The 18577-nt window shown below is 38.1% G+C and overlaps 1 protein-coding gene across 1 annotated transcript in view; it reads left to right on the top strand.

Moving 5' to 3' along the window:
- The window catches only part of ACAA2 (acetyl-CoA acyltransferase 2), a 38308-nt gene that overhangs the window by 8610 nt on the left and 11121 nt on the right, over positions 1-18577 (top strand). Inside the window, exons 3-5 of the mRNA XM_061131127.1 lie at positions 7784-7950; positions 14344-14472; positions 16103-16219. Coding sequence (XP_060987110.1) covers positions 7784-7950; positions 14344-14472; positions 16103-16219 — 413 coding nt within the window. The remainder of the gene's footprint in view (positions 1-7783; positions 7951-14343; positions 14473-16102; positions 16220-18577) is intronic.

Genomic DNA, 18577 nt, shown 5'->3' with positions numbered 1-18577 from the left:
GAATCCAGATAGGAAAAGAAGAAGTAAAACTCTCACTGTTTGCAGATGACATGATCCTCTACATAGAAAACCCTAAAGACTCTACCAGAAAATTACTAGAGCTAATCAATGAATATAGTAAAGTTGCAGGATATAAAATTAACACACAGAAATCCCTTGCATTCCTATATACTAACAATGAAAAAACAGACAGAGAAATTAAGGAAACAATACCATTCACCATTGCAACAAAAAGAATAAAATACTTAGGAGTATATCTACCTAAAGAAACAAAGGACCTATACATAGAAAACTATAAAACACTGATGAAAGAAATCAAAGAGGACACAAACAGATGGAGAAACATACCGTGTTCATGGATTGGAAGAATTAATATTGTCAAAATGGCTATTCTACCCAAAGCAGTCTATAGATTCAATGCAATCCCTATCAAGCTACCAACGGTATTTTTCACAGAACTAGAACAAATAATTTCACAATTTGTATGGAAATACAAAAAACCTCGAATAGCCAAAGTAATCTTGAGAAAGAAGAATGGAACTGGAGGAATCAACCTGCCTGACTTCAGACTCTACTACAAAGCCACAGTCATCAAGACAGTATGGTACTGGCACAAAGACAGAAATATAGATCAATGGAACAGAATAGAAAGCCCAGAGATAAATCCACGAACCTATGGACACCTTATTTTTGACAAAGGAGGCAAGGATATACAATGGAAAAAAGACAACCTCTTTAACAAGTGGTGCTGGGAAAACTGGTCAACCACTTGTAAAAGAATGAAACTAGAACACTTTCTAACACCATACACAAAAATAAACTCAAAATGGATTAAAGATCTAAATGTAAGACCAGAAACTATAAAACTCCTAGAGGAGAACATAGGCAAAACACTCTCCGACATAAATCAAAGCAAGATCCTCTATGACCCACCTCCCAGAATATTGGAAATAAAAGCAAAACTAAACAAATGGGACCTAATGAAACTTAAAAGCTTTTGCACTACAAAGGAAACTATAAGTAAGGTGAAAAGACAGCCCTCAGATTGGGAGAAAATAATAGCAAATGAAGAAACAGACAAAGGATTAATCTCAAAAATATACAAGCAACTCCTGCAGCTCAATTCCAGAAAAATAAATGACCCAATCAAAAAATGGGCCAAAGAACTAAACAGACATTTCTCCAAAGAAGACATACAGATGGCTAACAAACACATGAAAAGATGCTCAACATCACTCATTATCAGAGAAATGCAAATCAAAACCACAATGAGGTACCATTACACGCCAGTCAGGATGGCTGCTATCCAAAAGTCTACAAGCAATAAATGCTGGAGAGGGTGTGGAGAAAAGGGAACCCTCTTACACTGTTGGTGGGAATGCAAACTAGTACAGCCGCTATGGAAAACAGTGTGGAGATTTCTTAAAAAACTGGAAATAGAACTGCTATATGACCCAGCAATCCCACTTCTGGGCATACACACTGAGGAAACCAGATCTGAAAGAGACACGTGCACCCCAATGTTCATCGCAGCACTGTTTATAATAGCCAGGACATGGAAGCAACCTAGATGCCCATCAGCAGATGAATGGATAAGGAAGCTGTGGTACATATACACCATGGAATATTACTCAGCCATTAAAAAGAATTCATTTGAACCAGTCCTAATGAGATGGATGAAGCTGGAGCCCATTATACAGAGTGAAGTAAGCCAGAAAGATAAAGAACATTACAGCATACTGACACATGTATATGGAATTTAGAAAGGTGATAACGATAACCCTATATGCAGAACAGAAAAAGAGACACAGAAACACAGAACAGACTTTTGAACTTTGTGGGAGAATGTGAGGGTGGGATATTTGAAAAGAACAGCATGTATACTATCTATGGTGAAACAGATCACCAGCCCAGGTGGGATGCACGAGACAAGTGCTCGGGCCTGGTGCACTGGGAAGACCCAGAGGAATCGGGTGGAGAGGGAGGTGGGAGGGGGGATCGGGATTGGGAATACATGTAAATCCATGGCTGATTCATATCAATGTATGACAAAACCCACTGGGAAAAAAAAATAATAATAATAAAAAGAAAAAAAGAAAAAAAAAAAAAAAAAAAAGGGAGATGATAAAAAAAAAAAAAAAAAAAAGAAGTTTGACAGTGATGTGCCAGGATGAGTGTGTGCGTGCATTTTGCATGTATTCAATCTGGGGTTAACTGAGCTTGAATCTGTACGTTTATCTTTTAGTTTTATAGAAAAGTTGAACAGAAAGTACAGAGCATTCCCATACAATTTATTCATGACACTCCATTATCCCCTGTTATTAACAGCTTGCATTAATGTGGTACGTTTGTTACAGCTGATGAACCAATACTGATCCATTATTTTTAACTAAAGTTCATAGTTTACATGAAGTTTCATTTGTTGTGTGTACAGTCCTGTAGGTTTTAATAGATGTATAATAACATATATCTACCATTATAGTACCATAAAGAGTAGTTCTCTGCCCTAAAATTTCCCAGTGCTCTACCTGTTCATTTCTCCTTCCCCACAACCCCCAACCCCTGACAACTGCTGGTCTTTTCACTGTCTCCATAATTTTACCATTTCCAGGTGTTATATAGTTGGAATCATATAGTGTGTTGTTTTTTCAGAATGATTTGTTTCACCAGCAGTATGCGTTTAAGTTTCTTTCATGTCTTTTCATAACTTGATACCTCATTTATTTTTAGTGCTGAATAATATTCCATTGTATGAATGTACCACAGCTTATCCATTAACCTACTGAAGAACATCTTGTCTGCTTTTAAGTTTTGGCAGTTAATGAGTAAAGCTGCTATAAACATTTGTGTGCGGGTTTTTGTGTGGACATGTTTTCAACTCATTGGGGTAAATATGAAGGACTGTGATTACTGGATCATGTGAGTAATGTATGTTTTGTTTTAGGTTTGGAAGAAACTGCCACACTCTCTTCCAAAGTGGCTGTACCATTTTGCATTCCTAGAATCAGCGGGTGAATTTCTTTTGCTCCACATCATCACCAATGTTTGGTGTTGCCAGTGTTTTGGATTTTAGTTGGGAGATGGAATCTCACAGTTGTTTTAATTTTCAGTTGCCTAATAACACGATGTCAAGCATTTTTTCATATGGTTATTTGCCATTTGTATAGTATCTGTGATGAGCACATTTTTTATGCATTTTCAGCTGGGTCATTAATTTCTCATTGAGTTTGAAGAGTTCTTTGTATATTTTAGGTACAATCCTTTATCAGATAAGTATTCTGCAGGTATTCCCTCCCAGTCTGTGGCTTGTCTTTTTGTGCTTTTAATGGTGTCTTTTGAAGAGTAGAAGTTTTCAATTTTAAATAAAGTCCAAATTTTTCTTTCATGGATTGTGGTTTTGGTGTTGTATCTAAAAAGCTATCACCAAGCCAAATCTAAGGTCCCCTAGGTTTTCTCCTTTGGTATCTTCTAGGACTTTTAGTTTTTGCATTTTATATTTAAATCTATGATCCAGTTTGAGCTAATTTTTATGAAAGGTGTAAGGTCTGTCTACTTTGTTGTGGTTGTTTGCATGTGGATGTCCAGTTGTTCCAGCACCACTTATTGAAAAGACTATGCTTTTTCCATTGACTTGCCTTTGACTTTGAGGTCAGTTGCAGTAGACTTTGAGGTTCTACCCATGTTTTTTGTTTTTATTTTGCTTTCCCCAATATTTTCCCCCCGTTCTTCAGATTACATAATATCTATTTATCTATTTCAGAGTCACTGAATCTTACTCCTTTCACTTCCATTCTGCTGCTACACCTGTTCAATACATGTTTTATTTCAGGTATTTTTCAGTTTTAGAATTTTCACTTTGGTTTTTTTCTTTAAGCTTCTTTTTCTTTGTGGAGTTGTCTGATTCCTTATTATGAACATATTTTTCTATATATTTTGGAACATAGTTATGAGAGACTACTGCTTTAAAATCCTTGTCTGCAAATTCTAACATCTGGGTCATGTTGAGGTCCGTCTCTGTTAATTGTCTTTTATCTTAAGAATGAGGCACACAGGCATACCTCATTTTCTTGTGAATTGCAGATACTGCAGATTTTTTTGTTTGTTTTTTACAAATTGAAGGTTTGTGACAATCCTACAGTCAAGCAAGTTACTTGTGCCATTTTTCCTACAACATTTTCTCCCAAAATGTGTTACATTTTGTTGATTCTCACCATATTTCAAACCCTCCATCAGCAAAAAAGATTACCACTTACTGAAGGCTCAGATGATGGTTAGTATGTAAATTTTTTAGACGTAATGTTGTTGCACATTTAATAGGCTACAGTACAAATATAACTTTTATATGCATTGGAAAACCAAAAAACTCATGTGATTTGGTTTATTGCAGTAGTCTGGAACCAAACCTGTAATATCTCTGAGATATGTTTGTATCTTCTTGTTCCTATGTGGATTAATTTTGGATTGTGTGGTGAACAGTGCAGATGAACCATTGTAGAGACTGAATTCTGCTACTTTCCAAAAAGTATTGACTTATTAATTGTTAACTATTTTTGTAGACAGTTAATTTGGCTGAACTCAAACTGCTTTCCTCATAGCTCAGTTGGTAAAGAATCTGCCTGCAATGCAGAAGACCCTGGTTTGATTCCTGGGTCGGGAAGATCCGCTGGAGAAGGGATAGGCTACCTACTCCAGTATTCTTGGGCTTCCCTTGTAAATCAGCTGGTAAAGAATCCACCTGCAATGCAGGAGACCTGGGTTAGATCCCTGGGTTGGGAAGATCTGGAGAAGGGAAAGGCTACCCAGTTCAGTATTCTGGGCTGAAGAATTCCATGGACTGTACAGTCCATGGGGTCAGACAGTAAAGCATTTGCCTACAATGCAGGAGACCTGGGTTCGATCCCTGGGTAGGGAAGATCCTCTGGAGAAGGAAATGGCAACCCACTCCAGTACTCTTGCCTGGAAAATCCCATGGATGGAAGAACCTGGTAGGCTACAGTCCGTGGGGTCGCAAAGAGTCAGACATGGCTGAGCGACTTCACCTTACCTTACCTCAGAAGAAATGGGACACATCTGAGCGACTTTCACTTCACTCAAACTGCAAACTCTGTCTGCCCTGTAGAGGGCAGCAGCTCAAAGCTAACTTTTAATTCACCTTAGTGGAGGAGCATGTAGTTGGCCCCACAGGTACATGATTAAGGATTCAGCTGGATATTTGGGCTCCCGGCTGTGGTCCTTTTCTTTCACAAACCCCCCTCAGTTCCCAGTAGCTGTGATTGCTGCAAACTCAGTTTTCTTATTCTTCAAGCCAGCAAGACTGAGTTTTTTAATTCTAGCCCTTCTATTCAGTGTAGAATGCTGGCCTTCAAGTTAACAGCTATAAGCAACTTGAACGTTCACCGTGTGCTATTCCCTTTTTCCATATCTACTCTTCACTTGCCTATTTTTCTTCATTTTCTGGGCACTTGAGGAAGCCATTCTTCTCTATCGTCAGTGTCTACTGAAGAGTTGGCCAAATTGGAGCGTACTAGGTGATGACCAGAGACAGGACTGTACCAAAATTAGGAAGAAAGCAAGCAAAGGGGAAAGAAAAATGAAATAAAGTAAACACCGATGTGAAAAAAGGCCGAGACTGTCAATCAAGGAGGATTAAAAGACATTTACAGGAAGGCATGGCCTTCCCTGGTGGCTCAGTGCTACAGAACTCACCTGCCAGTGCAGGAAACAAGGTTTTGATCCCTAGGTCTGTAAGAGACCCTGGAAGAGGAAATGGCATCCCACTCCAGTATTCTTACCTGGAACTCCCCATGGAGAGAGGAAGCAGGCTGGCTACAGTCTATGGGATCACAAAGAGTCGGACATGACTTAGTAACTGAGCACACAGATAGGAAGGTACAGTGGCACAGAATAGCCCGTCTGTCAGAGGCAAACATTTGTAATGCACTAAGCTAATATTTTGCTTCCCTGGTGGCTCAGTCGGTAAAGAGTCTGCCTGCAATGAGAGAGACATGTGTTCAATCCCTGGGTTAGGGAATTGGGTCGGGAAGATCCCCTGGAGAAGGAAATGGCAAACACTCTTGCCTAGAGAGTTCCATGGACAGAGGAGCTTGATGGGCTGCAGTCCATGGGGTTGCAAAGAGTTGGACATGACTGAGTGACACTTTCACTTTAATATTTCTGGCCTTTTGTAAATATCTGAATGTTTTATCTTTAAATAACCAATTGGATCTGTTCTAAATTATGTATGTTGCTCCTAACATTCTTTTAGACTGTAAATTTCTCAAAGTAGAAATCAAAGAAAAAGCTGGAAATTTTTTAGGATAGGTTTAGTTTGTTCTATCAAAAGAGATCCCTGACATAAAGGAGAATTGTGTATCTGGGCACAAACCCATTGTTAAAAAGTCTCATAATTTCTTGGCAAGATGTGGAAATGTGTGCTCAGATTGTCTTTGAGAGAATTTAGCGTATGCAAAGCATAAAGCCTGAAGTCTGTCATACAGTTAGTACCCCCTATATGTTGACTATAATATTTACCTGCAGAGTTGTTTGGGAAGATTAGATATTATATGACAAGTGACGAGATGTCTAGTGCCTAATAAATGTTAATGTGATGAAGCAGCTGTTAACTGATGTTGTTCCCCAGTATGCAGGCTTTGCATTTTTGCATTTTGCTACTCTAGTGGGTGCCTCTCACATCCTAGTCCTTGTAGATTTGTTAAACATGACTTTTTTTCCTTTAGTGGCACTAGAGTGCCTTGAGAAGGGGCAGTTTGTGTCTGTCTGTACAGGGACACCAATTGAACCAATAGTGATACTGCAAATTTGTAGTCTTTGCATTAATAGATGTATAGATAATTCCTCTATATCCTTTGTGGTTAGGTCAGATGTAGGAAACTTTGTTATACTATGACACATATTATAATAGGATATTAGTGAACTAGAGTGTCTTTAGAAGAAGACAGCCAGAATTAAAGAATTATTGAAATGATACTTTTTACATACTTCAGAAAAGAGAATTTAGGTCTGGGAGTTTTACATGTTATCTGACATCAGGTACTGGAGGGGCTACCCATGATAAAGGGTATCTATTTTGCCCATTTTATTCTAAGAGTAACAGATAATAGTTCAAGTTATTTGAAATTCATAATCTGAGTCATCCTCTGACTCTAGAAGCAGTGACATATATAATACAAATTCAAAGCAGCATATATTCTAGAAGCTATATAAACTGAGTTTGGGATGCATTTGGATAGAACTGGGATTGGTGGATGGACAATTTGGTAAGCCAGGCCAGTGCAGTGTGAGAAAAAAATCATCATGTTGCCCATTCATGGTAACACTGGTTCACACAGTAGAGCATGCCTTTAGCACAAGTTAGAGAGGACCTTTTGTCAGAAATAGCCTGGAGGACGTTCATAGTGTGAGTGGCACCTTTAGTTGGGAGAGTCTTTGATTTTATGACTAAGCAATATATTTCAGCAAATAGAAGCGTTTCCATTTTAAACTAATCATCAGCAAATAATCAGTTTATAAAAATGTTGTCCAACCAACATGGATTTGCATCATAGCCTGCCGAGCAGTTCTTGGTGCCAGCATGCAGGTATTGATCAAAATGATAACCCTTAGGACTGCATGTGTGTGTGACCCATGCTATGTATTATGCAACAGAGATTTTCAGTCATTTAATTGAAAATTATGCTTTATAGTAAAGTTTACAGAGAATTATTCAAAGCATGTTAGGGATACTGACTAATCTGCAATTGCTTATAAATTCTTCTTGCAATAGGTGTGTTCATCGTTGCTGCTACGCGAACCCCCTTTGGAGCCTATGGAGGTCTTCTGAAAGACTTCACAGCTACTGACATGGCTGAGTTTGCTGCCAGGGCTGCCTTGTCTGCTGGCAAAGTCTCACCTGAAACTGTTGACAGTGTCGTCGTAGGCAATGTCATGCAGGTTAGTAGGGCAGAAGGGAAGTATTCACTCCTATTGCTTTCTTTTATCAGTTTCTAAAAATAATTCCTTTAACATGTCATAATGGTATACTAGTTAATAATAGTTAAAGGTATTCAATAATTTAAGCAATTCACTGACCCCCAAAGCAGTGGCATATATAATTCAAAGGAGCATATGTTTGGAAACTACATATCTGTCTGGGACTTAGGATACATTTCATTGCTTCTTAAATAACAGATTAATTCCCTTGACTTACTTGAAGTAAATTGGTTCTCTCTGTGTGCCACCTAGGGAGAATAGCAAGCCCAAGCAATGCAATACATCGTCTATAATTTCTTACACACAATAGAAGTTTGGTCAATGTTTGTTGTGGGGAATGAGAAGCTCTTTTACCCTCTACCTTGCTATATATGGTGTACAAAATAGATCATTCATTTGTAATAATTGAAAGCTAAACATGCCTTCAAAGTGTGGTCAAGCTATGGGGACGCTCTTACTCTCCTCACACCTCATTGTGTGCTAAGTCCCTTCAGTCGTGTCTGACTGTGCAGCCCTATGGACTATACAGCCCACCAGGCTCCTCTGTCCATGGGGTTCTCCAGTCAAGGATACTGGAGTGGGTTGCCAAGCCCTCCTCCAGGGGATCTTCCCAACCTAGGGATTGAACCTGCATCTTAACATCTCCTGCATTGGCAGGTGGGTTCTTTATCGCCAGTCACCTGGGAAGCCCTGCCACTGACAGTACTAGAGCCCCGATCACTGCTCTTCTGGCTTATAAAGTGTTTCCAGACTGGGTGAGAAGCCTTGAGACCACTGCCACCTCCTCCACTGCGTGCCTTCAGCTCTTAGACCTAGGAGAAGGCTCAGGGAGAGGCGCGCAATTGTCCGCTGTGAATAATATTGCTTTGAACATCACGTACAAGTTTCTGTGTGGACACGGGTTTTCATTTCCCTTCATTGTATGCCTATGAGTGTAAATGCTAGGTTATATGTTACCTCTACATTTAGTTGTTTCAAAAGCTTTCAGATTGCTTTCCAAAGCAGCTGAACATTTTACATTCCTGTCTACAGGGTACGAAGGTTCCACTTTCTCCACATTCTTGTCAACACTTGTTATTGTATGTCTTTTTTTTTTTATCACTGTAGCCATGCTAGTGAATGTGAAGTAGTATCTCATTGTGGTTTTAATTTGCTTTTCCTTGATGATTGGTGATACTGAACATAATTTCATGAGCTTGTGTCCATTGCTATATCTTCTTGAAAGTGAAAGTGAAAGTCACTCAGTGGTGTCTGACTCTTTGCGACCCTTTTTACTGTACAGTCCCTGGAATTCTCCAGGCCAGAATATTGGAGAGGGTAGCTATATTCCCTTCTCCAGGGGATCTTTCCAACCCAGGGATCAAACCCAGGTCTCCCCCATTACAGGCGGATTCTTTACCAGCTGAGCCACAAGGGAAGCCCAAGAATACTGGAGTGGGTAACCTATCCCTTCTCCAGTGGATCTTCCCAACCCGGGAACTGAACTAGGGTCTCCTGCATTGTAGGCGGATTCTTGGAGAATGTCTAATTAATATTCTTTTCCCACTTTTTAATTAAGTTATTTGTCTTTTCATTGTTGATTCATAAGTGTTGTTTTTATATCCTAGATACAAGTCCCTTAACAGATAACATGATCTGCAAATATTTTTCTATACTTGATTATCTTTTCATTTCTTAATTGTATCCTTTAGAGTATGAAAATTTTGAATTTTGATGAAGCCCAATTTTGGTTGTTATTGCTCAGGCTTTTGGTTTTATTATCTAAGAGTCTATTTCCAAATCTAAGGTTGTGAAGATTTATTCCTATGTTTTCTTGTAAGTTTTAGCTCATACATTTAGGTCTTTGGTTTATTTTTATTTAATTTTTATATATGTTTTGAGGTACAGGTTCAAATTCATTCTTTTACATATGACTATCCAGTTGTTCTAGCACCATTTGAAAAGACTCTTCTTTCTCCCATTGGACGGTCTTGGCACTGTTATTGAAAATCAGCTGGCCATAGACACGTGATTTTATTTTTCGACTCCTCATTCTATTGCACTTATCTGTATGGCTATATGTCAGTTCCACACTGTCTTGATTATCTTCATTATCATTGCTTCATAGTAAATTTAGAAATCAAGAAATGTGTCTCCTCAGTTTTTCTTTTCAAAGTTGTTTTGGCTATTCTGGGCCTCCTGCAAATGGATAAACAGACTCTAAAATCCATATTTTAGAGTCTGTTTATCCATTTCTATGAAAAAGTCAGCTAAGATTCTGATAGGATTGTTTTGAATCTGTAGGTCAGTTTGCAGAGTATTGCCATCTCAACAGTTATTCCTAAGTATTTTATTCTTTTACATACTATTGTGAATGAAATTGTTTTCTTATTTAATTTTCAGATTGTTCATAGCAAGTGTATAGAAATGCAGTTGATTTTAAGAAAAAAGAAATACAGTTGATTTTCATATATTAATCTTATATCCTGAAACCTTGCATAACTCATTTATTAGTTCTAATGGTTTTCTAGTTGATTACTTGGATTTTTTATATATAACATCATGTCATCTGAGAGCAGAGATAATTTTGCTTCTCCCTTTCCAATCTATATTTCTTTTACTTTTGTATTTATTTTTCTTGCCTCATTACTCTGTCTAGAAACTCTGATGTTGAATAAAAGTGACAAAAAATGGATATTTCTCTCTTGTTCCTGATACTGTGGGGGAAAGCCTCTGGTCTTTCTGCATTAAGTATGGTGTTATGTGGGTTTTTGTAGATTTCCTTTATCAGGTGAGGAAATTCTTTTTCCATTCCTAGGTTGTTGAGTGTTTTTGTCACGAAAAGTTGTTAGATTTTGTCAGTTGCTTTTTCTATGTCAACTGAGATAATCATATGATTTTTTATTTTTATTCTGTTGATACAGTGTGATATATTAATTGACTTTCAGGTGACGAAACCTTACATTTCTCGATGACCCTTGCACTGGTTATAGTGTATAATTCTTTTTCTAAATTGCTGAATTCTGTTTGCTAGTATTTTATTGAAGATTTTATATCCATATTCATAAGAGATATTAATCAGTAGTTTTTGTGATGTCTTTGATTTTTTTTAATCAGTATAATTCTGGCTTCATGCTGAATTGGGAAGTGATCCTTTTCTATTCTTTAGGAACAGTTCGTGAATTACTGGTATCTTCTTTAAATGTTTGGTAGTATTCAGTAATGAAGTCTGTTTGTCTTTTTTTGTGAGTAGTGTTTTGTACTAATTAATTCAGTCTTTACCCCAAGAGAAAGAAATGCAAAAAAGCAAAATAGTTGTCTGAGGAGGCCTTACAAACAGCTATGAAAAGAAGAGAAGCTAAAGGCAAAGGAGAAAAGGAAAGATGTACCCATTTGAATGGAGAGTTCCAAAGAATAGCAAGGAGAGATAAGAAAGACTTCCTCAGTGATCAGTACAAAGAAATAGAGGAAAACAATAGAATGGGAAAGACTAGAGATCTCTTCAAGAAAATTAGAGATACCAAGGGAGCAACATTTCATGCAAAGATGGGCAAAATAAAGGACAGAAATGGTATGGACCTAACAAAAGCAGCAGATATGAAGAAGAGGTGGCAAGAATACACAGAAGATCTATACAAAAAAGATCTTCATGACCCAGATAATCACGATGGTGTGATCACTCACCTAGAGCCAGACATCCTGGAATGTGAAGACAAGTGGGCCCTAGGAATCATCACTACGAACAAAGCTAGTGGAGGTGATGGAATTCCAGGTGAGCTATTTCAAATCCTTAAAGATGATGCTGCACTCAATATGCCAGCAAGAGAAAGTGCTTCACTCAATATGCCAGCAAATTTGGAAAACTCAGCCGTGGCCACAGGACTGGAAAAGGTCAGTTTTCATTCCAATCCCAAAGAAAGGCAATACCAAAGAATGCTCAAACTCCCACACAATTGTACTTATCTCACACACTAGCAAGTGAAAGTGAAGTGAAAGTTGCTCAATCGTGTCTGACTCTTTGCAACCCCATAGACTATACAGTCCATGGAATTCTCCAGGCCAGAATATTAGAGTGAGTAGCCTTTCCCTTCTCCAGAGGATCTTCCCAACCCAGGGATTGAACCCAGGTCTTCTGCATTGCAGGCGGATTCTTTACCAGCTGAGCCACAAGGGAAGCCAAGCCCACATGCTAGCAAAATAATGCTCAAAATTCTCCAGGCCAGGCTTCAGCAATATGTGAACCGTGAACTTCCAGATGTTCAAGCTGGATTTAGCAAAGGCAGAGGAACCAGAGATCAAATTGCCGACATCTGTTGGATCATCGAAAAAGCAAGAAAGTCCCAGAAAAACATCTGCTTCTGCTTTATTGACTATGCCAAAGCCTTTGACTGTGTGGATCACAATAAACTGTGGAAAATTCTGAAAGAGATGGGAATACCAGACCACCTCACCTGCCTCCTGAGAAATTTGTATGCAGGTCAAGAAGCAACAGTTAGAACTGGACATGGAACAACAGACTGGTTCCAAATTGGGAGAGGAGTACATCAAGGCTGTATATTGTCACCCTGCTTATTTCTATGCAGAGTATATCATGAGAAATGCTGGACTGGATGAAGCATAAGTTGGAATCAAGATTGCCAGGAGAAATATCAATAACCTCAGATATGCAGAATGACACCACGCTTACGGCAGAAAGGAAAGAACTAAAGAACTCTTGATGAAAGAGGAGAGTGAAAAAGTTGACTTAAAACTCAACATTCAGAAAACTAAGATAGTGGCATCTGGTCCCATCACTTCATGGCAAATAGAAGGGAAACAGTGGAAACAGTGACAGACTTTATTTTCTTGTGCTCCAAAATCACTGCAGATGGTGACTGAAGCCATGAAATTAAAAGACACTTGCTCCTTGGAAGAAAAGTTATGACCAACCTAGACAGCTTATTAAAAAGCAGAGACATTACTTTGCCAACAAAGATCCCATCTATTCAAGGCTATGATTTTTCCAGTAGTCGTGTGGATGTGAGAGTTGGACTATAACGAAAGCTGAGCGTCAAAGAATTGATGCTTTTGAACTGTGGTGTTGGAGAAGACTCTGGAGAGTCCCTTGGACTGCAAGGGGATCCACCCAGTCCATCCTAAAGGAAATCAGTCCTGAACATTCATTGGAAGGACTGATGTTGAAGCTGAAACTCCAATACTTTGGCCACCTGATGCAAAGAGCTGACTCATTTGAAAAGACCCTGATGCTGGGAAAGATTGAAGGCAGGAGGAGAAAGGGACAACAGAGGATGAGATGGTTGGATGGCATCACTGACTCAATGGACATGAGTTTGAGTAAACTCCGGGAGTTGGTGATGGACAGGGAGGTCTGGCATGCTGCAGTCCATGGGGTTGCAAAGAGTTGGACACAACTGAGTGACTGAACCCAACTCAACTCAACTCAACTCAACTCACTTGTTATAGGTCTATTCTGATTGTCTGTTTTTCCTTGACTTGGTTTTGGTAGTTTATTTCTTTCAAGGCATTTTTCCTCATCACCTGAGTTGTTTAATTTATTGGGCTTCCTAGGTGGCATTAGTGTTAAAGTACTTGCTTGCCAATGCAGAAGACTTAAGAGACATGGCCTTGATCCCTGGGTTGGGAAGATCCCCTGGAGGAGGGCATGGCAATCCACTCCAGTATTCTTGTGTGGAGAATCCGCATGGACACAGGAGCCTGGCAGGCTACAGTCCATAGAGTCACAATGAGTCAGACATGACTGAAGTGACTTAATATGTGTGCATCTAATTTATTGGCACACAACTGTTCATTGTAGTCAGTTCTCAATATTCAATATAATGTTTTGTATAGTTGCTGAGTTAGTTGCATTAGCAACTGCTGAACAACCATTCCCAGTGAAATGACAGCTCCTGTGAGCCTCCAGCCACAAAATATTTGTTAACTGAGCAAAAAAATAACCTTGTTTTATGTGTGTTTCTATGTTAATAAAGCTTCCCTGGTTATTACAGTGTGCAGCCAAGGTTGCGAACCACAGTCTCCAATGTATCCTTTGTTAAAGAACATACTACTTTGAGATAGCCTATTCCATTTTTAAACAGCTCTGATTGTTATAAAATTCTGTATTCTCCTAAAGATTTAATATAAGAATTTCTCATACTTAGTTTGTTTAAAAACCAGTCAACCAAATTACAGTATATATTCAAATCATTCACACTTACTGTATAAAATACGTTATACCTGTATGTATTATGTTGTACCTTAGAGCCACATTGTTTATAATTGTTTAAAGATTGTGGACGTTTTAGTATATTTTGTCCTTCTTCTTAATTTCCTAGATTTATAGAGGCTTTTCTTTTTCTTTTCCTTCTGTTCCAGAGTTCTTCAGATGCTATATACTTGGCAAGACATGTTGGTTTGCGTGTGGGAATCCCAAAAGAGATCCCGGCTATCACTATTAACAGGCTCTGTGGCTCTGGTTTCCAGTCCATTGTGAGTGGATGTCAGGTAAGAGCAGCATTTTATTGAATTCTCTGAAAATATTAACAGTAGAGGAAATGCCTCACTTCAGTGTAACACTAGGTTTTTAATTTTATAGTATTTATGAAGAGAGGTCAATATTTGATTTTTCTTGGACAAATATTTATAGAAAGAAAATCTTTTTTGATGAATACATTACAAACATGCAAGAAAATCATTTCATAAAAGCTAGTGATGCACCCTGGAAACACTTTGCTAAATGGAATAAGCCAGTCACTAAAGGACACATACTGTATGAGTCCACTTATATGAGGTCCCTAGAGTGGTCAGATTCATAGAGACAGAAAGTAAAATGGGGATTGCTAGGACTGGTGGGGAAGAGAAAATGGGGAGTTAATGTTTAATGGAGACAGGGTTTCAGTTTGGGAGCTGTTAAGACTTCTGGAAGTAATGGTGGTTGGTTGTATAACAATGTGAATGTGCTTCATGCCTTGCACAGTTAGAATTGATTAGAATGGTACATTTTATGTTATGTGTATTTTATCACAGTTTTGAAAAAGCTAGTCATGACTTATTTTCATTGAGTGCTTCCTATGTGCCAGACACTGTGCTAGATTTACATTCAGTATCTCACTTAATCTTCACAACAGTCCTATGAGGCAAGAACTGTTATTCCTATTTTACAGGGAAGGAAATTGATTATTAAAGGCATTAAGTTTACTAAGTTGTAGAGGCAGAATCTGATGCCAGGTCTGCAAGAGTTCTAGGTAAGGCAGTTCAAAACAGTGAATAAAGACTATAAGGTAAGGAAGGGAGTTGGAGAATTTAGAGGATGATAAGAAATGTATTTTATTATAAAGGTACTGAATAATACTGTTGGTCAAAGGACAAGCTAGCATGATCTCTTTGAGGGGTAGTTGGGCAAATAGGTTTCCTCCCTTGAGCATAGGGAAACGGAATACAGTAAAATTTAATTTGTCAATGTCTTCATGTTTTCAAAGTCTTCATATTTTATTACAAAATAAAATGAAAGATAAAACGTAATGAACAAGTTAGTTTCATGTTTGTTTATTTCTGTTACAATATATCTTAGGTAGCGACCCTGATTTTCCTAGCAATCATTTTAAACATTGGGCTCTTGGAGGATTGTTATTTGCTGTTTTTCTGAAAAATGTAAATAGTGGAAAAAATTGGAATAAACAGATTCCTCTTTATGACTACCTTAGGTTAACATAGTTTTTATAAGTCTGGTCTATGTCAGGTTCATTGATTAATAGGATAAATTTTACTTTTGCCTTTTTAAGGGCATATTCTTTATCTGCTGGCAATCTGTACATTTATACTAGACATTAATATCTCTGCTAGTTTTCAAGATGTGTATTGAGTTAAGAATTACCATTCCTTGTCAAAATGTAGGTAGGATTTGTTACTTCTGCATAAATGATTGAAAAGTCTGCTAGTTTTTTTCCTCCTTATATCTTGGGAATGAATATTTTAACATTCACTTTGAAATTACTTTTATTTCCCTTTGAGACACTATAATCTGAAAGTTTTACTGTAAGCAAGGCTACTTATTAGCTTTACTATTGGTTTACTGCTTAATACATATTTCTGTCGCAATAAAAAGATTTTGGTGGTGTTGTTTGTTTTTAAATAGGAAATTTGTTCTAGAGACTCTGAAGTTGTCTTGTGTGGAGGAACTGAAAGCATGAGCCAGGCTCCCTACTGTGTCAGAAATATTCGTTTTGGAACTAAGCTTGGATCAGAGCTCAAGGTTGGAACTATTAAATTTTTTAAGAATGATTTCTCATGCTATTATACTGTAATTTTAATAACACCATTTTGGGGCAGAGAAGAAAACTTAAACCAATTCTGTTAATAGGGAGTTGGCAAGATATGAATTATTTGAAATCTGTAAACTATTTCATAATTGTTAATTTTGACGTTTTAACTCATATAAAATTAGACTCAGCACACCTCTGCTAGTGTAATTAACACCTGGGGAGATGAAGGAAGGGAAGTAATGGATTAAACAGATGGGTAAAGATTGAATTAATCTCTCTACTGAACAACTGGTAAGCCAAAAAATTAAATCTTTGCCATAATTAATGGAAATTTTATTTCTGGAGCAGTCTCCATCGAATAGATTTCTTCTTTACCACAGAAAACATTCTCTTCAAATAGGTTATAGTGTCCCAAGTCAGTCAGATAAACAACAGTCCTTTATGAACTGCCTGAGTAGTACTGTTAAGAGTGATGGTGTGCTGTCCTTTTCACATCAAAGGGCCAGTGATATTGTATGTTCTTAGGCTTTCCCAGTCATAATCATTGATTTATCCTGTCCACCCTGTTTCTCACCTAGCCTTTTTGAAAGTTGAAATGAATAAGACTTAAATAATATGAGATGATATTTAAGATTCCTAATGCATTTGAGAAAATCTTTGGAAAGACAGGTCAGCAACTCAAAGGGTGACAAGGCAGTCTAGAAGAAACAGGTGGGGCCCATTTATCAAAGACTAACTAATTGGATAACAAAAACCAGCCTATCTCGGGCTTTTTTAGCCTCACAGTAACTGGTAGAACCTGCTGTTCCTACCACTGGAGGTGTGGGATGGAAACAAGAGCACAGCTATACTCTTTCTGAGGGCGTTCGTAACTGCCTTACAGAGGTGGCTACAGGGAAACGTTGCATGAGAATTGAAGTTTCTTATAAACTGGAACCTTGAGGGTTTAAGTTTTGATTGTAGGATGACTTCCTACATTCTCACCCTGCACATTTAGCACTATTGCTTCTCCTTAGAGCCCTGTGTTTAGAGCAGAGAATGTGTGCATTTTATTATGGTGTTTTTATCTTTTATTTATTTTTTAATTATTTTAATTGGAGGCTAATTACTTTACAATATTGTAGTGGTTTTTGCCAAACATCAACATGAATCAGCCACAGGCACACATGTGTTCCCCATCCAGAATCCCCCTCCCACTTCCCTCCGCATCCCATCCCCCAGGGTCATCCAATGCACCAGCCCTGAGCACCCTGTCTCATGCATCAAAGCTGGACTGGCGATCTGCTTCACATATGATAATATACACGTTTGTTTCAACGCTCCCCTCTCAAATCTCCCACCCTCGCCTTCTCCCACAGAGTCCAAAGACTGTTCTTTACATCTGTGTTTCTTTTGCTGTCTCCCATATAGGGTCATTGTTACCATCTTTCTAAATTCCATATATATGCGTTAGTATACTGTATTGGTGTTTTTCTTTCTGACTTAACTTCACTCTGTATAATAGGCTTCAGTTTCATCCACCTCATTAGAACTGATTCAAATGCATTCTTTTTAATGACTGAGTAATATTCCATTGTGTATATGTACCACAGCTTTCTTATCCATTCGTCTGCCAATGGACATCTAGGTTGCTTCCATGTCCTGGCTATTGTAAACAGTGCTGCAATAAACATTGGAGTACACGTGTCTCTTTCAATTCTGGTTTCCTCAGTGTGTATTCCCAGCAGTGGGATTGCCGGGTCGTATGGCAGTTCTATTTCCAGTTTTTTAAGGAATCTCCATACTGTTCTCCATTAGTGGCTATACTAGTTTGCATTCCCACCAACAGTGTAGAGGGCTCCTTTTTCTCTGCACCCTCTCCAGCATTTATTGTTTGTAAACTTTTTGATAGCAGCCATTCTGACTGGTGTGAGATGGTACCTCATTGTGGTTTTGATTTACATTTCTCTGATAATGAGTGATATTGAGCATCTTTTCATGTTTGTTAGCCATCTGTATGTCTTCTTTGGAGAAATGTCTGTTTAGTTCTTTGACCCATTTTTTTGATTGGGTCGTTTATTTTTCTGGAATTGAGCTGCAGGAGCTGCTTGTATATTTTTGAGATTAATTCTTTGTCAGTTGCTTCGTTTGCTACTATTTTCTCCCATTCTGAAGGCTGTCTTCTCACCTTGCTTATAGTTTCCTTTGTTGTGCAAAAACTTCTAAGTTTAATTAGGTCCCACTTGTTTATTTTTGCTTTTATTTCCATTACTCTGGGAGGTGGGTCATAGAGGATCCTGCTGTGATTTATGTCAGAGAGTGTTTTGCCTGTTTTCCTCGAGTTTTTATAGAAAATATCTCAGAACCAA

The sequence above is a fragment of the Dama dama genome, chromosome 27, assembly GCF_033118175.1.
Source record: "Dama dama isolate Ldn47 chromosome 27, ASM3311817v1, whole genome shotgun sequence".
NCBI lineage: Eukaryota > Metazoa > Chordata > Mammalia > Artiodactyla > Cervidae > Dama > Dama dama.
Note: the sequence above shows the minus strand (reverse complement) of the source record. Positions and strands in the feature narration are given on the sequence as shown.